We start from the raw sequence: 26,382 nt of genomic DNA, 5'->3' as shown, positions 1-26,382 counted from the left end.
CCCCCCGCGCCCCCCGCGCGCGCCCCGCCCGAGCCCCGGCCCCCGCCCGAGCCCGAGCCCGAGCCCGTCTACATCGAGATGGCGGGCCGCGCCGGCAGCCCCGAGCAGGCCGAGGCCGTGTACGAGGAGATGAAGTACTTCGTGCCCCCCGAGGCGTCCGCGTCGCCCCCTCTGCTGAGCGACAGTCGGAACCCCGTCACCTGGGAGGACGGCCAGGCCGCTGGGCCCTGCAAAGACGCGTGCGACATCCCGGCCCCTTTCCCCAACCTGCTCCCTCACCGTCCCCCGCTCCTGGTGTTTCCCCCGACCCCTGTCACCTGCTCCCCGGCGTCCGACGAGTCGCCCTTGACGCCGCTGGAGGTGAAGAAGCTGCCCGTGCTGGAGACCAACCTCAAGTACCCGGTGCAGGCCGAAGGCTCGAGCCCCCTGTCTCCACAGCACGCCAAGAACCAAAAAGGCGACGGGGACAGGCCCGCGTCCCCCGGCCCGCCCGCAGCGAGCGGGTCCCCCCTTACGCCGCCGCCCCCTCCGGCCCCCCGGCCGCCCACGCACTTCGCCTTCCCCCCGGAGCCCGCGGGGAACGCGGGCCGAGCGGCGGCGGCCGGCCCCGACGTGTCCAAAGCGCCCCAGCCGCCCAGCTCGGCGCCCCTGGGGGGCCCGTGCAGCTCTTTCTCCAAGGCCCCCTACTCCCCCGGGCGGGCAGCCAGGGCCGAGCACCGGAAGGCCAGCGCCAGCCCCTCCTCCCCGGGGCCCTACAGCCCCCCGAACTGCAGGGCGCCCGGCAGCCCTCTGGACGAGCTCACCAGCCTCTTCAGCTCTGGAAGGAGCGTGCTCCGGAAGTCCGCGGCGGGGCGGAGGATCCGGGAGCCCGAAGGTAGGGGAACCGACACCCGGGGGGGCACACTGAGATGGACGTCGGTCTCGGCCTCGGTGTCCGCGGACTGAAGCGCGCGCGCGCACATACACACGTGCACACACTGCGGGAGGCCAGTGGCTGGCCATTCAGGGCAGATGACAGCGTGAAAAGTCGTATGCGGCCCATGTGGTCAAGTGGGTAAGAATTCACATCTCCATTTTGCACGGAAAGGCTCGTGATATAAAAACACACAGTGCTAAAACTGGGTTCAGTACGTTTTTATGACTTGTAAGGATTGGAGCAAGATTAAATTTGAGCTGTTGTTCTCTTTTCTCTAATAATGCTCCCTGCTAACGCGGAAGTGGACATTTTTGTAGCATTATCTGGCCGATTCCCATTTGATTCAGGGTTCACCATGAATGCCTGAGTGTCCTTCTGTCTGGCTGTCCATCTCACTTCCAGGCCAGGTGTCTGGGGTGAAGACCTGCCCATCACTACCTTGCACTTAATACTGCTCACCTTGATATTGCTTTGGATGAATGATTTTTCTTCTGTTCATGTACCACCCACGGAGCATTTTAACTCCCATCTGTGAATTCCTGTATCTTCTCATGGAGCAGCTCAGCCTAAGGCGTGGCTTGCACTGACAGTCCACTCACTTAGTGAGCAAAACCCCCTGCTACTGCAGCCACCGGCTGTTGCCTGTATAAAAAAAAGAGCCTGTAGTTTGTGTTCCTATAAAAGCAGAAGATAGCTAACAAAAAGATCCCCATAAGGAATTTTTGCTAACCACATGCTACTTCATTCAGATAAGGTAACCTTTGTGCCAATGGTGTTGTTTGGCGAAGGTTCACATAATAATCACCAATGACATAAATCATCTTCCCAGAAAAAACCTCCTAAGGCTTTTATACAAAAGCAAGGTATTTTCCAATGTTCTGTGTTTTGAGGAAAAATTACATTAATATAAAGCTTCTTCTCTTTAAGGAAGTTCTAACAGGTCTCCTTAGTCTTGATGCCATTAATACCCACCCCTTCCGGTAAAAGGCAACTATCAACAGCCTCACTTTACAGACAGATGGGAAACTTTGAGGTGAAGAGGTAAAGGCCCCCTCAAGGTCAAGTGGTAGGATTGGAAATAAAATGTTGCTTGATGATGTAACATTTTAATACACACATTCACTTGCTGTCTCTCCAAAAGAAAATATATAAACATGTTAGCTTTCATCATTTGATTAGGAAAATTACTTTTCCATTTAGGAAAATTAGAAAAACTCTAGAAATAATCTAGAAAGCAATCTGAATAAGTGAAAAGTAGATCGAGGTAACAACACTTAGCAAATGAATAAATAACCTACTCCCTATTTATTCTTCAGATAAATATGCCAGTTGTTTGTTTTACTAACAATTTAAGTATAGAGCCATTAATAAATGAAATTGTCTTTGTAAGTAGAAGAATGTTTGAATTTCACAAGTCATATATTATATTTGAAGGAACAAAATGGAATCTACGAGAAAAGCATTAAATGCACAAATTAATATTTGCTTTTAGAACTAAAAGTTAATTAAAACTTCATAAAGCTCATTTTACCGTAGTTAGGAATTGGGTGAATTCTTCTTGACTCTATTCAGGAAAGTGAAGTGAATGGATTTCTAGACACACCTTGTCATCTGGAAATCCCTGAGCTGAGGACTCAGTGTAGTGAGAAGTACAGTGGGGCCTCCAGGCATGGTGCGTGAATTTGCTAATTGTATTTCCCTGTGGTGGAATAAGCCAGTATTTGAGAACACATATCAAAACCTCAAGTACAGTACTGTTAGTTCAAATCTAAAATTATAAAATACCTGTTTTTCTACCGTGGGCTTTTACAAAACACTCTTTGTTTGAAAAAATTGGCTTGAGTCACTTATGACTTTCTCATAAATACATGAATTGGCAACTTCTGCCCTAGCACGGTAGCTGTAAACCAAAAATTTAACAGTATGAGACCAGGTCATCCTCACACACCAGATTACTGGAGCTCCAACTCCACATTTGAGAACTTGGTAATTCTTGATGGTCCGTGATGTGGGAAATAGGTTTGTGCGTTTGCATGGCATGTTCTCGTGGGATCTTATAGGTTGTTCTTTTAGAATAAAAGGGGCTAAAGATAAGATGTGGAAGAGAAAAGGTCTTCATGCTGAAACTAATCACTGGAGCTGCTATATGATGATTAAGGTTTACACAGTTTGATCCTGAAGTCAGTAATCCATTTTCTTCTGAATCAGTTGAATGGCTCTTATTAATGATTTACTGTAGTCTTGGGATTTCTTCCCTTTAAGGCTTTAAATCGTCTACTTTACCCTCTTTATATTTAAAGATGTTCTTATTTTCACCTGAAATGGCTTTCTTACCAAATAATCCAGTGGGCGGCTAATTCACCCTCCAGGCACCTAAATTAATTACAGCTCATTTCTTGGATTTGTGGTCTGGGGAAATTGTTCTGCAAATTTTGCAGAAGCGTTCAGGATATTCCCCTTGCTTCTTTGGAAAGTGACCTTGAGGAGATTACACTGCTCCCTATTACCCTGCTGTGGGCATTTCCAGTTAAAATAGAAAGGACAATGAGTTGTGTGTAGTAACGAAGTCATGAAGTCCTATGGTGTGTAATTCTGCTCCATCACTATTCTGCAGACTTAGATATAGGATTTCACAAATATTATCTTCCCCCAAACGGTTGATTTTCTATTGACTTGAGGGCATGTGACCTGAGGCATATGAAGTCACTCAGATTCTAAGAATTCAGGATGCACGCGTGCAGACAGAAGGATGCAGATGGTGATGGGCCCACAGCCCCAGAGGAATGATGCTGACAGCCAATGGCTGTAGTGCCTACTGGGCAGTTATTGTTTCCATGACCCATTTAATTCTCTCAAGACGAGAAGCTCTCTGCTACTATGATCCCCATTTCACAGATGGGAAAGATGAGGCACAGAGCAGACCCCCTTGCTCTCAGCGCCATCCTACTGTGCACGACATCACATGACTCGAGTGCAGTGATTCTGCTGCAGAAGCAGTTCTGTCGACCAGCACGGCGGTGCCTCGGACAACAGGAAACAGAGGACAAGGGTTTAAACGTTCACGTTTGCTTGCCTGAGGTACAACAAGTCGGAGTCCTAGAGTTGGGTTGGAGAAAACAGTTTCACAAATTTAAAAATGCGAAACATGTACGTGACAGCTTGGGAGTATATATACAGTTTTGGAATAGCGTATGTGGGCCACTTGGCCCTTAACGTTGAGAGTGACTAAATGTTTAATTACCTATGCCTTTCTAGATGCAGTTATCCCATTCGGTCACAAAATGTTTTTCATCTGATAGAATATGATTAATATTATGCCAATTATTTCTAGTTGCTTTGTTTCAAAAATCGTGAGACCTAATTCGAATGGAAGGAGAGATTCATTGGCTTGTGTAGGCCACTAGGGTGCTCCATTGTTCCAAATGGTATCCCAGAGTCCGGTTGCGTTTATCTAGAACGTGAAATAAAATGAGCATGTCATTCTCCACTCATTGAAAAGACCAGGCTGATAGGACTTTGACAAAAACGCAGCACACCTCCAACATCTGGAGAAGGAAGGAGGAGAACCCGGCTGAATTAAGAAAAAGTCTGATTTGCAGAATACTTTTACAAAAATTGTTTTATTACTTTTGATATTTCTCATCCATAGTTTATAAGATATAAATAGGTGGTTAAAAATGATGTAAATAACAACAAAAAATGTACAGAATTTCTTTGCATATAGGTGTTTATTAAATACCTATTTCATGAAAACCTACCTGAAAAAAGGCAGCTTGACATATGACTGTTTTTAATAGACCTCGCCCTTGAGGTATTTTTACTTAAAGAAAATCACCTAAGCCAAATGGAAATCACTGTTCATTTCAAATGCTTTATTTTATTGCATACACGTTCTGAGTAAGAATATTTTGAGTTTTAAATCAGCGTTCTATAGCTGAACTTTCACAGTTTAGTATTTTATCCCTTAGGGCCATTTGTTTAAAAGGGAGTTCTTTTTACAGTTGGCCTTATGGAAGATTTCAAACATACGCAAAAGTAGAGGGAATACATGAATGAACTCTCTCCATGGCCAATCTTGCTTCATCTCCAGCCTTTCCCACCCACCTTGTTCCCCACGGGACTATTCTGAAGTGCATTCCATTGTCAAGTCAGTTTATTAATAAATATTTACAAATATTTAATTTAAAAAGTCCTTTAGAAAAAAATAAAAGATTTACATCACCTTAATTTGTCCAGACCAGTGGATCCATTTCAGCCTTCACTGACCTGAGCCTGAGGCTCCTAAGAGAAACCCGCTTCTGGAAACCAGGGCATCATATTTCACGATAGAGACAAAATGATTCTCAGGGGTTAGCTTTCTACTGAAAGAACACTGGCCTGCGAGATCTTCTACACGGGCTTCGAGGGCAGCCCCTGAGGTGGGCAGCTGGTGCAGGCAGCCCCCCGTACTACCACAAAAGATAAAATTAAAAAGGGTGGATCTCTAAATATTACACCCAAACAGAACTAAAAGACCAACGTTGCAAAAGACATACAGTTGCTTCTGAAATCAATATTTTATGAGGTTTAGATGCTTCCATGCCAAGTTAAGTAGCTACTTATTCATTGTTTAGTAACAAGAAGAATGCTTTAAAATCACTGAAATGTCATGAAATTGCTGGCAGAAGTCTGACTTGCTCGAGGGCGATGTCTGTAAGCTGCCATTCTGTCCTTGTGTTTGAAGCACAAATTTGGACACCATCTTCATTCAATCTCTGCCTCATGCTAGTGAGATCACAGCAGAGGAAACTGCTCTGTTTCATGCAAATCTTGACCTCCCAGAATGGGATGCAGAGCTTGGCATCCCATAGGCTTCCTGCCTCTATGCGGGTTCTTCTAGCACTTTGTCCTGTGCAGGGGCTGCTTGTCTTCCTCCCTCCCTGCTCAGTTTCTCTCCGTCATGATTTATTTGGGGGGAGGGCTTGAGATGGGGGGGTGGCCTGAGGCATCTTGAAAATCATGAAGGGCGTGGACAGACAAGCACATAGTTTACTGATGTGTCTGCCTTCCTGCCTCACATAAGAGTCTGCCTCCCATGCAAACAAGGCATTCCTCTGCATTCTGGAACAATTTTGAGTCAACACTAAATGTCCCTTATTTTCCAAATGAGTAAGTCCTTTGGAAAGATGAGCTTAACACCCCAGAGAAGCAAGTTCTCTGTCTCTCACTAAGTGGCTAGGAGGCAAGGACGTGCTGTGTAGGTTTTCCCCGTGCAAATGAGCCCGAGCTTTGACAGGAGGAGAAGCTACCTCTGTGTGAGAAAAGGACTGTGTTCACCAAGTTCTCAGCCCCTCTGCAGTAACAGGGAACCTCTGTATTTGGGATGTGTTTGCAGTGTTTCTAATCTCCCAAATCATACTTAGCTCATCTCCACTTAGAAATAAGCTTTCATTTTTAATAGATTGATCAGTAGCCAAACTTACCTACGTTAACAGCACAAAGCTCTTTGTCTTCTATATGAATGGGACAGTTTTTTTTAAAATGTCTAATATTTATTGTGCACGTTTGTGACATTCTTCTCGCAATTTATAGCACCTTCTCTTTATAAGTGCCCAAGAATTCCTCCAGGGCAGTTGTGCAACTGGGGGCCCGTAACGGACTTGCATTAACTCGCAGAGCTAATTCCCTAATACATTTACCTAGTGGAAGCACGGGGCTTGCTACTGGGAATCGAGAAATGGAGAAATTCGTGTTGTCCCTGCTCTCTCACCGACTATAGGACACAGGCGGGTCCGTCCGGTTTTGGTGAGTGAAATTCTAGTGGAGGAGAGAGGCTTTAGCCGGAGGGTCATAAACCACCGGTGGGTCCATAATTGAGCTCCAGGTGGCCCATGAGTCCAGTGCTGGGCTTGTTCCTGATTTGGTGGAGAGGCATCATGTGTGCGTGGGGACATGTGAGCTCAGGGTACACGGGCCCCATTAGAGCACGGGAGTGAAGGCTGCCGAAAAGGCAGAGAGAGAACAGAGGGCACTCCTTGCCTTGCATGGGATCAGGGCAGGGCGAGCTTTCTACCTGGAAGGTCCACAACACAGCTCTGAATGCGCTCCATTGTGTCTCCTCGCCACGTGGGAGTTCAGCAGGAACTCTTCGGATCTTCCCCAACAAAGACTGCAAAGAGCCGGAGGAGGGGGATGACCCAGAGGGTTAGTAGCACTTCGGGGTATGCGCATATGACCTCCTGTAATGGAAAATACTCGGAAATGCGATGGAACATTTGTTAATGGTATTCTGTTAATAATATTAATAGCCAACGTCTGTGAGTGGTTCTTTCCTGTTGGCCAAGCACGCAGATGTCCCCAGACCCTCGGCCCTGTGTGAGGCGAGTGAAGCAGGTGCTAGCCTCCCCCTTGGCTAATGAGCAATCTGAGAGTTTGAGGGATTAAGTGACTCTCCCATAATCACAGGAACTAACCTATCCCAGAGTCAGGAATCAGACACGGCTCCTTTCTCCGAAACTCAGGAGAAATTTCTATTTCTGTTCCGTGAGGCCATTCTCAGTCTCCACAAACGATTACAAATTTTAACTGCTACAAAGTCTCTGTCTGAGAGAATCATCCCTTTCTGAAGTTAAATGGAAACTCTTGACCAGGGAAAGATATGGGAAGAGGGCATACTCTGTCTTTTCAGTGATTTTCAACAGCCCCCATGATTGGGATGGGAGAAAGACATTCGAAAAAGCCTCCATCATTCGCCTCTTGGTGACGTTCTAGACAAAAACCAAAAACAATAGCAATTCATTAGTTTCTGAATTATGTCGATCTGGAAACAGAGATGCAGGTAATAGAAACATGTCTGGACCAAATACTCTTGTCCGGCTTCCAGTCCTTGCCCCTCAAGCAGGATTTGTTTGGAAAATATTCAGCCCACAGGTCTCATGACCGTGGATGTCCACTGGACCATGCTGCTCTGTTATCCTTTGAAACCCAGGAGCAAAACCAAGCAGAGGATGGTGACAATTAACTATGTAGATCAACCTGATCAAAAAGTAACCTTTGAGTCATGTGAATTATATTGGGAAATTACCTGAACATATTAGCTGTGAATCCATAGCCACTGGCATGCCACTCTTAGCAGAGATATGTGTCTTGCATAAATAGCTCATCGTTTCTGAAATGAGCCAAATGCAGCCGAGAAACCATCACAACTGGGATGTTCTGTGATGCGCTGTCAGCGGGAGAAGAAGCTATTGTACCTGGAATTCTGAAGAAGAAGAAAAAAAGAGGCAGTCTTTTCAGAAGTGGATTATCTTTCATAACCAGTAAATATTTTTCATGCTATCAACCCGTTAAAGGAAGCAGCTATTGTGTATTGTGGGTCTCTATACGGGATTGTGAATTAAACTCCCACGGGGGGCTCCAAAGAGAAGCCCGGTGCTTTATCTTGTGAGGCACTCAGCAGCTCTCCTTAAGCAAGTTAATAAAGACCTTCCTGACAATCTGCATCTCATTATTGCTACATAATACAACATCCTGGGGTTTTCTTCCTTTTGTGAAGAAATGCTTAAAAGCAACATGGTGTGTGGAAAGTTTTCCTAAAGATGGGCTGGATTGGTGCCATGTTCTCTTTCTCCTTAAGAGTATTGGCAGAGGAAAACCTATTTCTTAATTACCTACCAGTGTTCAGGTCCTTTATGCCAACTTGAATCATTTTTATGATTAATCCTCAGATTAGCCTAGAAAAGCTCACACTACCTGAGAGTTAGCTCTATCCAGTATCACTTTATCCAGCCCTCCGTTCCCTGAGTCCACAACGGTCACCTAGCATCCACTGTGTGCGAAGCTTCACAGATTTTTTTTCTACTCTGGCTTTTACTTCCATCTTTTTCTCGTTTCTCCTTGAAATCTGCAACGTTCGTACCCACACACATTTGCAATTACTGGCCTATGTTAATCGTAATGAGACAGCAAACAACCTTGTTCCATTTGCTCCCCACTCAGGTGACTAGGTCCTCAAAAGCGCAGGGTCCAGACAATGGCAGGCATGAGCTAGATCTGACATTACACAGATTTACATCAGAACACTCACTGTACCTCGATGCCCGAGAATTTGTACATTACCCAGAATTGCTGAGAAATCTATTTCTTCTTCACACCCAAAACTCTAGGCTCATCATCAAACCTAATTTTTCAAAGGAAAATTTCCTTTTAAAGAATGGAAGAACTGACATATATACACACTGGGTACAGGGGGGTATTTCCCAGGCAAATGTGCACATCTGGGATTTTGGTTTAATTATTCTTTGATGTGTAAAGATGGACAATCCACGAAGAAGTAAGTGTGAGAGAGAAGATGTGGGCAAAGCAGTGGGGGAAAGCTACGAGCCCTACAAAGGCATTTCCATGTTACTGAAAAGGGAACCAAAGCTCCCAGCTATTAAATTACCTTCTGACGTCACCTCTGTTTGCTGGAGCTACATTTGCTTAAACTGTTCTCAGGTGAGATTACCAGCCGATGGGGCCAGGCTAGATTTCACAGCAGGATGGAGGGGACACATCAAGGTACAAACACCTGACTTAAAACGGGGGGGGGGCGCACCCATGTACTTCCACCCACTTGCATGTCCTTTCTTAGGGAAACAACCAGTGCCCAGCCCCAGATCCTCTAGAGCAAAAGGGTACTTATTTATGTATTTTATTTTCTTGAGAATTGGATTGACTCTATTTCGTTTCTTGGTATTTAACTACTTTTCTATATAGCTAGTAAGAGAGTCCTTTTTGGATTTTTTAATAGATAAATTGCTTTAAAAATAACTCCTGAAACACATAATCTACATTGCCCCATTTCAGGGACGTCAGCTTGCATTCCAGGCTTACCGTGTTGTTCCAGTGCCTTCTGGCCACCCCGATCGCCTCCGCATACACCTGAGCACAACTAGAGGTTTATTGAATCACCTGCGTGTCATACAAGACAGTAAAACTCTAATTGTTAACATTAATTCACTGATGTAGTTGTGGTGTGCAGGGAGGGGGTCTCCCTCGTTCACTTATGGAGCCTTGGAATTGTGTCTAATTTCCAGAGGCTGAGGAGCGACACGGGACAGAGGCACTGAGCTCATGTTTGGTGATGAGGGATCATAAAAACGCCTTTCTGATCTGATGATTATTAGAAGACCCAGCAATGTGGTTCAGCTGCCAATCAGAGAGCATTTTCACTGCTGTGAGATTTGAATCCATCCTAGGAACCCTTTGTAATGATTTTAGGAGAAATGTTCCTTTTTTTTTTTCTCCAGATAATGAAATCATTCTATGACATGGCCCCAAAACGTGCAGTTCTTCTCAGGACTTAAGAAAAATTTGAGGGGCGCCTGGGTGGCTCAGTTGGTTAAGCAACTGCCTTCGGCTCAGGTCATGATCCTGGAGTCCCAGGATCAAGTCCCGCATCGGGCTCCCTGCTCAGCAGGGAGTCTGCTTCTCCCTCTCCCGCTCCCCGCTCTTGTGCTCTGTCTCTAAAATAAATAAATAAAATCTTAAAAAAAAAAAAAAAAGAAAAATTAGAGGTTAACTCCAGGCAAGACGGTTCAACTAGCAATATTTTGTACTGCTGTTTGCCTGATGTTTTCAAAGAGGTTTGGAAAGATCATCAAGTAAAAAGGGCAAGCTTCACTCATTTTTTTTTGTTTATTCTAAAAATGCAGCAAGATCTGTTTTGTGCCAGACATTGTACTCAGAGGTATGGATTTTTAAAATAAAATGTGGGGTCTGTTCAGAAGCAGCTCACAGCAGGGAAACATGAAAACTCCAGTGTATCCAGGCGGTGAGAGACAGTTTGCATGAAGACACGATTTGGGTGTCACGAAACACTACTTAGCCTCAAAGCTTGTGAAATCCTGCGTTTTTATTCATTTGGTTCTATTCTCCTTCATCTTTAAATGCTCATCATGACCCACTAAACTGATTTCCCAGCCTGTAAATATATCCTTTGGAACACTGGTCTAGAAGGTGGGATTTGAGACCAAAGACGAGAAGAGAAAGAACCAGGGCGGGAGGACTCTGGCCCCCGTGCTAGGGACCAGTCTGTGCTCCATCCTGCACTATGATTATAGGGTTTTGCACAAGGCATGGTGACATAATCAAGTTGTGTTTTGGAGTAACTCCATTACGGTATGTGCAAAGGACAGATGTCTCTCTTTGATTTTTCTATATTCATTTAAATGGAAACATACACACTTTAACAATGATTAATGGGGGGCGCCAGGGTGGCTCAGTCGTTAAGCATCTGCCTTCGGCTCAGGTCATGATCCCGGGGTTCTGGGATCGAGCCCTGCATCGGGCTCCCTGCTCCGCCGGAAGCCTGCTTCTCCCTCTCCCACTCCCCCTGCTTGTGTTCCCTCTCTCGCTGTGTCTCTCTCTGTCAAATGAATAAATAAAATCTTTAAAAAAAAACAATGATTAACAAGAGATGCTTAGTTGCGGGGTGTATGGTGGTTGGCCATTTAGTGGTTTCTTTCTTCTGTAGTGGATGAAATGAGCATCCTTTTAAGATACAGGTTCAGCCTCGCCCCACGGGGTCCCAGGTGTTCCTCCCTTCTGAGTACCTGATGTCAGCGCTGTGATATGTCGCTGCGGCAGCTCAAGGGAAATGCCCTCACATGCACATATGATTTGGAGGCATAAGGAATTAGTAGCACCAACCAGCCTGCCCTTGGTAAAGGATGCAATCCCAGAAACTACCAAAAACACAGTCCATGTGGCTCATCAAGAATTTTGACAAGAATTTAAATCTATATAGATACTTCTATTTTTTTATTTTATTTTTTAAAAAGGTTTTATTTATTTATTTTTTAGAGAGAAAGAGAGCACAAATGGTGGGGAGGAGCAGAGGGAGAGAGACAAGCAGACCCCGCACTGAGCAGGAACCCTGACGCGGGGCTCGATCCCACGACCCTGAGATCGTGACCTGAGCTGAAACCGAGAGTCAGACGCTCAACCGACTGTGCCACCCAGGCGCCCCTATATAGATATTTTTAATTCGTTCCGGAAGGCCTCAGAGTTACTGGCTCTCAGGTGGGACTGTTCCTCGAGAGATGAGCGGGGGACCACCCTATTGCTGTTAAAATATTGAAATGTCCCGGTAGGAGCTGGACATGACTACTGTTCGGGGCCTGCGGGGTCCCGAGCGCACCCCCCACCCTCCACCTGGGTGTCCTGGCCCCAGGCCTGTCCAGTTTCTCCCCAGTTAGATGTTAACACAACAGGCTTAAGGTATATGGTTGGTGCCTCTTCTCTTGGCCCCCGCCTGTGCCCTTCTGGTTATTAGTATCTGAGGTGGGTACATTTTGTGATTCCTCCTGAACAAAGATTTTGAAAAGACTCAGCATACATCACTGCTATTCTTTTTTTTTTAACTTTCGATGATTTTAGTGGTTTCTCTCACCTGCTGCAACCACACCAGTGAAATTAGTGTTCACAGCTAGAGTTTTCCTGTCCTGTGGGACCCGTGTGTGAATCGCAAACCTCTGGTTGTGCTAAAGGTGTATGCGGAGGAGATCGGGCGGGGGGGCGGGGGGGCAGCAGGGACTAGAGCATCGTGGCTAAGGCTGAATGCAAGCTAATATCCCTGAAATGGAGCAACATAGATCATATTTCTCTTAAGGACCAAAGTAGTTATTCTTAAAGCAAATCGTCTATTAAAAATCCAAGAGGGACTCAATTACTAGCTATATATAAAAGTGACCAAATGCCAGGAAACAAAATAGACTCAGTATAATGCTCATGAAAAATAAATAAATAAATAAATGCCCCTTCAGGCTCTCCAGGATCTGGGGGGTGGGTACTGGTCATTTACGTAAGGAAGGATGCGTGCCCTGGTGCAGGTACGTGGAGCTCCTCTGTGTTGGTCTTGAGATGCTAGGCATCGCTAGCTCACCATCCGTGATGCTGCGCAGGTGTTGCAAATACTACAGCTTCCCCATCAGAAAGCAGAGGATTATCCTCCTCACTTTTGCTTTCTGGAGAAAGCAGGGAGGACCCATTCACCCAAACGAAAGCTGCCCAGGCTGCCTGAGCCGCCTCGCAGGCTCTGCATTCCACGACTCCTGGATTTACATTACCACCTGGCACTCAGGAAATGTAAAAATAACAGCAATATAAATAACCACATGACCTATGAAATTATACATGAGGAATGGGTCTCCGAGCCAGGCCGGCGTGGTGTTTAGATGTTGCATGTCCAGCTAATTATAGGAGAGGCGAGCTCCCCGAGTACGTGGAGAGGGAAGGAATTGGCGTGATTTGTTTCCCATTATGGCAGGGACAGAATAGATGGGCACAAAAGGATCCAGTTAGTTAAATTTAAAAGAAAATTGGCACAACATAATTTTCTGTGCATTTTTTGGGTTCTAAAAACCTTATTTATACTGACAGTCATTTTTTAGCTTTACTATCAATACATTCTTCCCCTGCTCGGCACATATGTTGTTGAAGATATCACTCTATTTCCTGATTCAGTTGGCGTTTCTAGCGCAAACCCTCTCCTTGCACTTGGCAGGGGAGTGGGTAGCAGGAGTTAGGAGTAGGGGACAAGGAAGCATTTCCATTCTACCCCACTTAACCCAGAAGATAAGTGTTGGTGGCACTTCCTGCCGCAGAAGAACGCCTAAAACACAACTCAAGAGGAATTTTGATGTACTCAAGAGTGGCGATTTCTGAAGGGTCATTATAGAGTAGGAAGGTGTGCTGGGGACTGGCGCTAGCCTTTTAAGGTCAGTAGCCTTGGGCAATTATGTTTTCTCAGCCCACCCATGCTTTGTGATTGCTAAGGTGCTCTGTTTTTTCTGTTTCTTAAGTAATGGGTTCCTATAGAAATACAAGCAGACTGTGGGATGTGGCTGTGTCCTAAGGGTAATCGCACGGAAGCCTGGTGTTCTGTCCCCAGGGCCCCCTACCGTTATACACTGAAGCCTGCTCTTGATACATTTCTGCAACTATCAGCAAAGGGACGACGAAGTCCGATTCACATGGCTTGGGGTCAGTTAGACGTGCGCTGTACAAAACAGACGCAGCGAGCGCCCCTCCGTGTGAGTGGACGCACTGTAGTCAGACCCCCTCTGCTCCTGTCTCATGTCTTGTGTCACAAGCCTGCACGGGGCGGGGGGTGTCTGTCTGCTTGTTTGAGGTTAGGATCAGACAAGGTCTAGGTGCATCCTTACACCTGACGTTTGTCTTTCTCTGAGACAGTAGGCCCTGTGTTCGGGCCATGCTAGCGTGTATTTTTTAAAAAGTTTAATTCACTTCCTAGAAGCTTGTTATAGCAGAACGCAGGGCAACATGGGGGTGCTAACTCCTTATTTGTAGTTCTTCCTCACGTGCGATAATGTAAGATTTTAGAAAAATCAGAGCTATAAGAGACATTGTTCCTTGTAACTCACACACGAGCTGCCGATCTGGGGCCTAAGTGATCCCATCCAAATTTAATTATGCACCATCTATGTGTATCTGTAAGCACAGTCTCGCTGTAACTCCCAAGTTTTAGGAACAAGAACTTGAGAAGTAGCAGGACTATGCCAGCCACGTCTCTCAGTGTTTGTACCTTTCCTTAATGCCAAAGAGGAAAAAACAAGCGCATTCCCTCCGTGCAGTAGCCTTCCTGGAGAGGAATTTTCCTATAGAGTTGCGGAATGAATTAGAGCCAGCATGAGTAATGAGTTTAAAATGTATTTTCACATTTTTTCTGCCTTGCATAGCACTCTCAGTATTAAATCAGTCAAACAGCAATAGTTTGTTTTTCTCCTGCGTTATGAAACCTGGATCCTGTCTCCCATGTTTCCAAAATACACTCTAAAATTATCTCAAGTTAAGGTAACCAAGAGAGAAATGATGTGTTTAAGCATTCTTCTTAAAGAAACACTCTGTTGCTCATTCCTCACTCATTCTCTGCGACCTTTCTTCGGCGCGCTCTGTTGTCAGCCTCCCTCTCCCCTGCTGCCCCCCCACCCCGATTCCGAGCCCACACCTGCCTGTTTGTGTCCACTGTCACTGTGCCTCGCCTTCCACTGCCCCTCTCCCCTGCAAGAGGTCTCCCTACTAAGGGATGCTTGAGTCTCTCCCACACACTTTCTTTTCGGTCCTAGTAGATGCTGTGGCTCAAATAATTGCCACTCAATTTCACCCTTGGGCATGCGGCTGTCACTTGAAGGTCAACATGCACAGCCCCAAACTTGTCCTGTGTCCAGGCGCCTCGCTGGTGCTGACTTAGTCCCTCAGCTCCAGGAGACCCGTAATGCGGACCTCCCTGACCACCCAGGCCTGCCTCTGCCTGAGTCTAAATGCTCCCTGTTCCTGTCTCTGAGCTCTCCTCCAGCCTCATCCAGCTGGACACATTTTTGCTGGAGCAATAGCATTTTAGAAAATGCAGCCTTTACGTTATGCCCTTACCTAAGTAGTGGCCGGCCACAGCTCTGGTGGCGCTGCATGAGCTGCAGACGCGCAGGCTTCCCAGGGCAGAGCGGGCGGTGCCAGACTCCCCTCTCCTCTCCTCTCCCCTCCTCCTCTCCTCCCCTCCTCTCTCACCTCCGCTCTTCTCCTCTTCCTTCCCCTCTTCTCTTCTCCTCTCCATCCTCTCCTCCCCTCACCTCTCTGAGCAGAAAGGCTTTCCAGACCAGCGTTTTTTTCCAAACATTGGAGCTTACACCATGGGGGCAGGTGTGGGGTGTCTTTAAGAAAAAGAATAAAAATGACAAACATTTAGGGAGTGAATGGAGCATTTATTTAAGATGAGGAAATGAGCAAAGCACACATTGACCGAAGCTGTCTTCTGCAAGCATTGACCGACTGGCGCTTGGGCCTTGGATGTGGCCTTGGCAAGTGAGGGTGGGGTCCGCGACCATCACTCGATAGACTCCTGGTCAACCCACCTCTGCCCATCTCTAGGCACCAAGATGCCAGAGCCAAGACTTGTCAAACTGATTGCAGTTTTCTGAGATTAGAGGTCGCAAAGCCATGTACAGTAAGATTTTTAAAAACTGAGCATGCATGAACCATGCATATCGGTGGGACAAGGAAGAAATATTTATCAGTGATAATTGGTAGCACAACAGTGAAAACCTGAATGCACACTGTGGGTCAGAAATAGATTTCAAATATCCCAAAGTCCTTTCTTCCCCTCATGTTAACACTCAGGTGGAAAGCAAACAGCTCTGGCCCTTTGAATATGTAGGAAATTTTCACCTCGCACAATGTGAAGTTTTCCTTTCCTTATAATTTTAAATAAGTGGAGATTAGAAACGCAAAGGTATGTTAGCAGTGGAAGTCCTTTCATGTTTCCAGGAATCTCCTGTGAATGAGGAGAAATGGTTACTGAGATTTTTCCATAATCATTCACATGGATTCTTCAGTTAAGTAAAATTGTCAACTATTTTCATTGCAAAACATGTAGTTTCCTGTTAGAAAACAAGAATTTCTATAGCAGTTTGGTTGTGATGATTTGTTTATTTATTCTGTTTTCCCTTTCTTTCAACAAAGATTTTCTTGAGCACCTACTGCGTGCAGGCACCTTCCTAAGCTCCCACGTGGCACTTGCGCTGATTTGTGCCCGCACTCCGGAAGGGGCGCGCGGGAAACAGACGATGGGGACGTGATACGTCCGCAGTCAGAAGGACCACGTAGGAGACTAAAGCAGGGAGTGGGGACAGAAATTGAGCTGCGGCAGAAAGAGGTGCCATCCTCTAGAAGGTGGTCTGATTTGAACAGCCTGAACGACACGCAGAGCTCCAGGCTCTCTCTGGAGAGTGGGATGCGTTCGTGGAGGGCTATCAGGCCCACGTGGCAAGGGGGAAGTTGGAAATGAGGTCCAAGGCGAGCAGAGTATCAGGTGATGGAAGGTCTCAGCCCCAGGACGCCTCTGGGTCTCAATGCAAATGAAATAGAAACCACTGGAGAGACTTGAGTGGGCACATGACATGATCTGACTTAGGTTTTAAAACAAGGTTTCTCAGCCTCAGCGTCATTGGCATCCTGGGCAGGAATTCCTCATCCCGGGGTCTGGCTGTGCATTGCTGGGGCCTCACAGCACCTCGACCTCTACCCACTAGATACCAGTAGCAACCCCCTCCTCCCGGGTGAGGACTAGCAACAGCTCCAGACATGGCCAAATGTCCCCCGCCCGGGGCGGGGGGGCAATATCACCTTCTATTGAAAACCAGTTTTCAAAGGATCACACCCACCCAGTGTGATATTTTAGTTATATATATTTTTAAAAAAAAGAACACACCAAAGCTGAAATTCTTCCTGTATTCGCATTTAGAGATTTGTTAGAACTCTCCCACTAGATTAAGATTCAACTTAACTGTGTCCACATTGCATACTTGTGTTTAACAATCATACCCTAGGGTAAAGGCCAAGGCTTTATCTTTGAGTCAGATCCCAGGGTGATTCATTCCTCCCATGCCTGTACGAACAGCACTGGGCAGGGGTGACAGAGAAATCCTGTTTATAGGCTGAGAGAAAACAGCGCAGGTATTCAGATCGACTCGTGTTGTGGAGCACCCAAGGGAAGGATGCCACTGAACTCCACAAACCACTGATTACACAAGACGCGGAGATGCAAAGTGACTCAGACATGCCTTCGGTCTTCCTACAGGATTTCACAGCACACACTCCTCTACTTGTTTGTTTAGATTCACTCAGACTCTCAAATACTGTCCTTTGGTGTGACTGTGACGGACTTTTCTTCCCCCTCAAAATTCCAGTGGCCACTGCTTGGAGGCATGAAGAGGCCTCACGACTTTGTTTGCTCTGGATCATTCCCTGTAGGACTCTCCATGAAGTACGCATCTTGTGTGTGTGCTGTTATAACTGAGACTGCCTCCAACTCAATACCAGCGTCCTCCGGATTTTTTACAGTTGGAATTCCTTCAGTGTCCGAGTCCAGGGTCATGGGCACACTCAGTGAGGAACATCGCACCCGCTCATGGGCTAACCTGACCCTTTAGAGCAAAATCAAACCGTGGAGGGTTTCTGCATTCGCCCCTCCTTGTGGCTGAATCGAGGCATTAACAAGTCGGGGCACAGGCGCTCTGGCGTGTTTGGATTTCACTTGGAGCCAGGCTGTTAATGAGCAGAAGCTGACCAGAATTTAGGAAGCCAAGAGCCATCCCCACAATTAATATTCATGAGAAAGGAGAACCCTAAAGCAGAGACGTCTCTATTGATGTCGCAACTCTAGTTGAGTGGCTAGAGTACAATGTTCAACCTCCAGTCCCCAGTTCATCACCACTGAGGCATGGGGATCCAATAAAGCCATGGAAAAGCAGCTGCATTATCCTTTAGATCAGCAAATGAAATGACGGAAGACTTTACGCAGACGGGCCAAGTGTAGGAATGAGTGTGGGTGGATGTTGCCTTGGTCTGAACCCGGCTGCAACCACTGGCTGATTATGAAATGTTTGCACGTAGGTTAACCTCCCGAAGCCTCAGTGACCTCATCTCGAAAATGGGTGAGAAAGGGACAGCTCTTCAGAAGTACGAAACCAGAGCAAAATCAGATGCTCTGGGGGATTGGCGGGTCATAAACACTCAGGAGATGGTAATTATCATCAGAACAAGGTGAATGAATATCATTAGATTGGCCATCAATTCTTACGTTTTACTTGAAGAAGGACTTATTTCCTTATTCCAATCCAGAGTCATCCCTGAGAAGACCTATACTTTTAAGATAAAAATATAAAGAAGATTTTAGTAGATAATGTAAGAATCACAGCCTAACTCGCATGACACATTTAAAAACAGTCCTTGGCTACAGTGTAACCTGCTGATTGGAAATATTTTTAAAACCTTAATAGCAAAATTGGAGGTTTTGACTTTAAATATATGAGTTGTTTAGGAGCTGGAAATTGGTTAGGAAGGAAGCTAGCATCTTGTTTATACCAAGAGTCTACACAGTGTGTCAGAGGATTGAGTTTTGTCCCACCAGAGGTAAGAGGACCGTCCCCATTTACCCAGTGAGGGACACCCTGGTTCCCAGCCTTGGGTAAGGTCCCTTTGCGCCGAGAACAGAACCTCAGCTCCTTGCTGCGATGGCCGTCCGTCTGTCATGGTCATTACTGCACTTGGAGCACCTGAAGAGTGCAAACACATCGTAGGCATTCAATAAACAACTGAATTAAAGAGCGAGAAAAATAGCTCGAAGAGAGGCAGATGTGCCTGTGTCTTGAGACAGCTTTAAAGCCAACCCTGTGTTACTTTCAGATTTCTATGAAAGGCAAACTAGAGTCAACCGAAAGAAATACATAGTCTTTCAGCACCAGCCTGCTCAGCGTTGCTCCTTGTCAAGAACTCATATGTCTCCTTCCGATCACCTGTTGTCCGGTTCATCACTGTTCCTACGCACACTGGCTGAGCCAGAGCTTTTCAGCTTGTTTGTAAGTGCAGGGAGCCAGGAGCTGCGGTGGCTCCCGGGTCGCTGAAATCTCAACGCCCCCACCTGGTTTCTAAAGCCCTGTCCATTTTGCGTCCATTCTACCTATGCAGCCCTTCCTGCTCTAGACAGCAGCACCCCTTCATGTGGGGCAGACATGGCTCCTCTCTGGGCTGCACGCTCCACTTGTAAGTGACAGGTCCCTGTGGCTCATCTGACCACGAGCCCCGCTGGTGAGGACAGGGCCACTCTAGCTGGTGGGAGTGCATACAGCACAGCAGGGAAACACGGGTCAGTATGGAGCATCTAGATACATGCCCATTGCCTGTAGTGCTGATTGAGTGTAAGGCTCAAGGGCAAGAGGAGATCATGTCTAGAGGCAAGAGTTAGGACCGTGTCAAGACCAGCCTGGAAAGACAAGCTTTGGAGGGCTGGCATCCTCCCTCTTTTCCTTCCCTTCCTCTCTCCCTCTATCCTTCCTTCCTCCTTCTTCCCTCCTTCTATCCTTTCTCTCTCCCTCCCTCCATCCACCCTTCCTTCCTGCTTCCTCCCTCCCTCCATCCACTCTTCCCCTCCTTCCCCCCGCCCCATCTTTTGGGATCCCTGGAGATAAACTGTTCTGCCACATGTAAAGTATAATAAAGCAAATTATGCTTTTTATCCCTTTTGAATAATCTGTTAGCCTAAAACTTCAGAAAGGCCTAACCTAAAGGCAGTCAGAATCTACTGGGTACCAACAAAGGGCAGAAGAACATGCACATCCTCCGTATTGAAGAAAAATCCTCCAGAACATCCCTGGGAAGCAAGAGCCAATCCCAGGCACACCTGGCCAGCCCGAGACAGGGACCCTGACTCCAAGAGAGGAGAGGGGAGGGGTGGCGAGGGCCACACCTGACGCCATGGTGGACAATTGTGCTTGATTTGCACCCTCTGGTCATTTGTAGACCCTGCCTGAGGATAATGCAGTGGACATTGCTCCAAACCCTGGCATTTGTTATATTTTACTTTATTATTACTACATAGTTTAAAAAAAAATCTTCGTTTGCCTCTTCAGCATAACTTGGATGATGGCGTCTGTGTTCATCGATCTCCGAGCACTCAACACGGGACATGCAATGAACAATTAGGCAATGTTAGTGTACAGAATGCAGAAGTAGGGTTTTGAAGTTTAATACTCCTAAATGGATAATAACAAATTTTGTAATGATGCTGTAAGTCTATTTCTCATTTTTTTCAAGCCTGTAGGATTGTCTCAGCCCTAATTAATAAATGAGAAAACTTCTGAAACATGAATTTATTTCCGTGCTTTTTAGGAAACAGTGTTCTCAAGAAGGTGCTCTAGTGACAAGTTATTAGACTCTGACATCAGAAATTCTGTATAGATATGTTTGAAAATAAGAAATTATGAAATTCATTATCACCACTTAATATTTCCCATTATGTTTAGGAGTGTTATGACAAAATTCGGTGAAGATTTTGTAGGCCATAAATTTAATTAAGGATGATTATTAATTTACTATTTCAAATACAATTAATGTTTCATTTGATGAATTTTGTTATTTTCTTCTACTGTTTTATTAAATTATTTGGTACATTTTATCCTAAAAGAATAATCCTTTCTAAAATTTATTTTAGGTTTTGAGACTAACATGAACCTAACTGGCCGAGATTATGCTGGTAGATCAGAAATTGCATCTGAGACTCAAGATAGAAATGCAAATAACCATGGAATTCAATTATCTAATTCACTCTCGAGTGCTATCACTGCTGAAAATGGGAATTCTGTCTCAAATGGTAAGTGCTTTTTAAACTCAGAAGTAAACAGATGAAAGTATTAAGTTCTCTCAACTTAATGGGGAGAATGGGTTTGAAACATAAAAATGAAGTAGGCTTAAAAACTGGAACATAGATCATAAACTTCACTGTAGGGTATATTGTAGCATTTTATTGGTTAGGTTAAAGAATTATAGTTGTATTTGATGTTAGTTGACTTTTCAGAGATTGTTGTGGATTATTTAATATGTGGGAACCAATATAAAATGAGATTATGCAGAACAGAAGGAGGAGATGGGGTTGCTCTAACAATATTTTTAACTTAAAAGATACCTTTTTCTTCTCATACCTGAGTAGTGTGAGGGAAAATAATATCGAAGTTATGGTAAATACCAAACTGGCATTAAGTAGTTAATTGGAGTGTATCAAGGAATATATCATCTAGAAATTGGTTAGGCTCTGCGTATCCAAAAATCATCTAATAGTGGCTTAAACAAATAACTTATTTCTCTCACACATAAAAGCAGCCCATGGCTGTTGGGAAGATTTTCTTGAGAACATCCAGAAAAGCTGGCCAAAACTTCCATTATTGTTTAATCTGATTAAAGGCACTAGAAAACTATTATGACCATGAGATCCAGGGAAGAGACTGAGGAAGGGGGTTTGCAATGCAGTGGGGACCAAGCAAAGAAGCCTACGTTCTAGGCTTTTCTCCAAGGGACATTCAGAGCACTCTTCTAGTTCACAGAAGCCAGCTCTGAAGCCGGACTGGACTTCTGATAGCCTCCTGGACTGTGGGGACCGGGTCTGCCAAGGCCATGGGTCGGAGCCTTCAAGTGTCCCTCCTAAGGGCTGGGTGTTCCCAGTCTAGAAACAACAGCTCAGCTATGAGTCATCTCAACCCCTGATGCTGGGTGGACGTCCTTCAGGACTGACAGGGCCTGCAAGTACCTGGGAGGAAATGTGTGTGTGTGTGTGTCCCAAAGGACAGTTACAGCATCGGAAGCTTCAAAATGATGTAACAAACCATTTTTCAAATACAATATTCAACGCAGAGTCAAAAAACCAGACACATGACGACACAAAACAAGATCAAAAATTAACAAGCAGAAATAGCAGTCCATTGCAGCACATCCATGGGAGCCCAAAAGATTGGAGTTCAAAAGCACATAGTTTAAGCTAAGTATGTTTACTATGCCCAAGGAGATGGAAGAATGAGAATCAGCAGAAATGGGAAACTATAAAAACGTGTCAAATGGAAATTCTGAAATTGAGAAATAGTCATAAAATTAATTACAATAGAGGATGAGTTTAAAGTTAATTAGACGCAGTCATTAAAAAAGAAAAAAAAAACTGGGGAAGTGGAAGATAAATGAGAAAATTACGGAATGAAACACAAAGAAGCCAGAGAAGATTGGGGATTCCAGAACACGGTTTAGAGGCAGGAAGGGTGTGTTGAGAAAGTTACTGGAATTCTGGAGAAAGAAGAGAGGTTACACCGGCAACAGGGAAGACTGTGCCCACGTGGATACCTGTGTGCAAATGTTCATTGTGCCCTAATTCATCATCATCCAAAATGGTGACTGGATCGTGTCGGTTATCTACTGCTCTGTAAATTTATGGCACCTGCCCACCGCCCCCAGAACTTAGAGGCTTAATACAACAGAAGGCTGTTATTTCATACCTTCTGTGGGTCAGCAGTCTGGCTGTGGCTGAGCTGAGTGCCCTTGCTTCAAGGTCCCTTGTGAGGCAACTGTCAGCTAACTGTTGGCCAAAATTCGAGTCCTCTTGAAGCTTGATGGAGAGGTGGTGCAACTTCAAGATCACTTCTGTGGCTTCTGGCAGGCCTCATCCCTTCCCAGCTCACTCACACAGGCTTCTCCGTAAGGGTGGCCTCACGCCAGGGCAGCTGGCTTCCCCCAGGGCACGCAGTCCATGAGAGAGCGAGCAAGAGCATCTGCATGGAGACCATGGTCTTCGCATAGCCCGTCCTGGAGGGGACATCCAGCCCCTCTGGCACATTTTGTTCCTTACAAGCAGGTCATGCATCCAGTCCACTTGATGGGGGCGGGGGGGATTATATGAGGTGTGAGTGCCTCGTAGGGGGCTCCCTGGGGGCCATTTTACAGGCTGACTAGCACACGGATAAACGGTGCAAAAATAAAAGGGGGGCACTACCCTTACGTGCAATGAAATGGGTGACTCTCAAACATGTTGCGCTAAGTGAGAAAAGAATCAAAGACTACGAGTACCATTCCGTGCGCATGATGTTTTGGAAAAGGCAGAATTATAGGCACAGAAGACCGATGCTTGGGTGCCCAAGGCTGGGTATGTGGGCGGGGATGGACTGCTGTCTCGCTCCATTCGGGCTGCTATAACAAAATACCTAGACTGGAGGGCTCATACGTGGCGGAAACTCTGCTCGCAGTTCTGGATGTCTGCGATCACGGTCCAGCAAGGTCAGCTCCAAGGTCGGCCCGCCTCCCAGCGGCAGGTTGCCCCTCTCCCGCTGTGTCCTCACATGGTTGGAAGGAAGAAGCCATCTCTCCAGTCTCTATCCTAAGGGCACTAACCCCAATCGTGAGGGCTCTGCCCTCATGACCTAATGTCCTCCCAGAGGCCCCACCTCCTACGACCATCACCTTGGGGGTTAGGATTCCAACATATGAATGGGGATGGGGGGGACGCAAACATTCAGACCATAGCAGACTGCAGAGGGGCCTGAATCGTTATCCGCAAATGGGAATGCCTGTGTTCCTAGAAATTTATACACGTGTACCTCTTTCTGTCTGTAAATGTGACTTTTGTTAAAACAAAACCAAACCCTGCTTAGCATAAATAAAAAAGAAAACTTCCCCCAGGCATCTCATAGTGAAACACTGGTAACTAAGAGTGAATATTAAAAGCAGCCAGAAGTAAAAAAAGACAAATTCTAAGGAGCAGCAATTCAAAGACAATTCAAAAACAATGAAGTAACATATTTAACGTGCTCAAATAACTGCCAATCTAGGTTTTCATAAATAGTAAAAAAAACATCTGTAAGGATGCAAAGGAGTTAAGGCAGTTTTAGGAAAAAAAAAAAAAAACTGGAAAAATTAAGTGCGGGGCAGACCCAGAATGCTCAGAGATCCAAGGAGGAAAAACAAGCAGTAAATAAAGCCAGTGAAATCAGGAGAGCATGAAGCAGGGTTTACAATCACATGCGGATAACTCAGACTCGCAGGCTGTAATTTCAAAGGCAACCACTGAAGGAATAATAGTAGAATATATGATTTCCAAACTAATAGAGTAAAACAGGATAATAAAAGTCAGTCCACCCAAAAGGTGGCAAAAAAGAGGTGAACCGGAGCAATCTGAAAAACAAGATGGGACGCCTGGGTGGCTCAGTCGGTGAAAGATCTGCCTTCGGCTCAGGTTGTGATCCCGGGATCCTGAGATCAAGTCCCGCATCTGGCTCCCTGCTCAGCAGGGAACCTACTTCTCCCTCTGCCTCTGCCTCTCCCCCTGCTGTGGTTTTGATCTCTCTCTCTCTCTGACAAATAAATAAATAAAATCTTAAAAAAAAAAAAACAAAAACAAATAAAAAGGTTGTAGATGGTAGGCATAAAAGCAACTCTGAAAATAAGCTTGAACGCCATGAAACTTTAAGAGACTCATTTAGTGTGAATTCACATTAAAGATAGATCCATTAATAAAATATTTTAAAGCCTAAGATTTCTGAAAAGCATGTAAAACGTGAGGATGCTAAAAATTTAAATGTGAAGGAACAGAGCCAGGAAAGGTATGCTTTCATATGAAAATGTTAAAAACAACCATTCTCATCTGTCTGGGAGTTCTAAATTTCATCTCCAAGGAATCAGTAGATTCAGGAAGAAATCACAAAAAAGCAGAACTTTGTAACTAATGACAATGAAAATATAACAGAACTTGTGGGATGCTGCTAATGTCTTTATCAGTGGAAATGTATGTCTTTTAACATCTGTATTGCAAAAGAAGAAGGCCAAAAATCGGTTTTTCAAATGTAAACAAATTAGAAACAGAGCAATAATTAAACACCAAGGAAGTGGAAGAAAAGATATAATAAAGGTAAGAACTAAGTTATTGAAATTTATAACAAATAGCAAAACCAAAAGTCAATTCTTTGAAAAAAATTTATCTTTGAAACATGAATAAAATGGAAAACTCCCTTGCAAGAAGAGCAGAGAAACAAAGAAGGTGGCACAGATGACCAACTCTAGGGATGAAGAGGGGACCCACCCCAGACCTTCCAGAGCTTGAAAAATAGTAATGAGTATATTATGAACAGTTTATGTCAAAATAAATTTGTGAATTTAGATGAACAGACACATTTCTCAAAAAAAAAAGCTACAACTAACCAAAATGGACCAAAAAATCGGAAAGCTAAATAGTAACATAAATATTAAATCAATCGAAGTTGTAATTGAATACTTTTCTATGAGGAAAACCCAAATGACTTTTCCAGTAAGTTTTCTCAAAATCTTAAGGACAAAGAAATGCCAATGCTACATAAACTCTTCCAGAGTCAAGGAATACAGAAGGGGAAAGAAAGAAAACCTTCCCAGCTTGCATAAATAACTACTTAATTTATGACAAACTTGGCATTACAGGGCACTTGGGGAAGGGTGATCAACTGCTATCTGTGTGAGGAAAAAAAATGAACTTGACCCCTACTTCATGCTATACACACAAGAGATTTCTGGTAGATGATAGATCTAAGTGTCAAATGTAAAATAATAAATGTGTTGATGAAAATATAGGATTTTTTTTTAACCTCAGAGATAGGAAAAGAAAGGAGGACTTCTTAAACAGACCACAAAAGAGTACTAACCATAAAGGAAAAAAAATAATTAGAGGAAGTGTTTTCAATACATTTAACCAACAAAGGGCCATATTTGGAGTTTACTTAAAAACAAAACAAAAGACTATCAAATAAGAAATTGGACAGGGGACATGAATAAGCACTTAAGCATTTTTCAGAGTCCACATTCATTGGGAATTAGAGAAATGCACATAAAGAACACAGGAGAATGGCAACACTGACCGACAAGGAGGGGCTCGGGTAAAGAGGGACGCTGGGAAGGGATTGCTGCCCGGGATAAGACAGGGATTTCCCTGGAGGAGAAGAAGCCCATGGTGATTGGGAAAGAGGATGATGGGGGCTTCTGAGTAGCTTCCTGTTTCTTAACTCATGTGTTAGTACGGTTCCACAACTTAAAAAGATAAAACAAAGAGAAAAGACAGGAGGGAGAGAGAACGGAAGGGGAACGGAGGGGGAGTGGAG

The 26,382-nt window shown here is 45.0% G+C and overlaps 1 protein-coding gene across 1 annotated transcript in view; it reads left to right on the top strand.

Annotated features, from left to right (window-relative positions):
• Positions 1-26,382, top strand: part of MYO16 (myosin XVI) — a 441,248-nt gene that overhangs the window by 379,672 nt on the left and 35,194 nt on the right. The window contains exons 32-33 of the mRNA XM_044913335.1: positions 34-874; positions 20,943-21,101. Of these exons, the coding sequence (XP_044769270.1) occupies positions 34-874; positions 20,943-21,101 (1,000 nt within the window). The remainder of the gene's footprint in view (positions 1-33; positions 875-20,942; positions 21,102-26,382) is intronic.

This window comes from Neomonachus schauinslandi, chromosome 3, assembly GCF_002201575.2.
Source record: "Neomonachus schauinslandi chromosome 3, ASM220157v2, whole genome shotgun sequence".
NCBI classification, from domain to species: Eukaryota; Metazoa; Chordata; class Mammalia; order Carnivora; family Phocidae; genus Neomonachus; species Neomonachus schauinslandi.
Note: the sequence above shows the minus strand (reverse complement) of the source record. Positions and strands in the feature narration are given on the sequence as shown.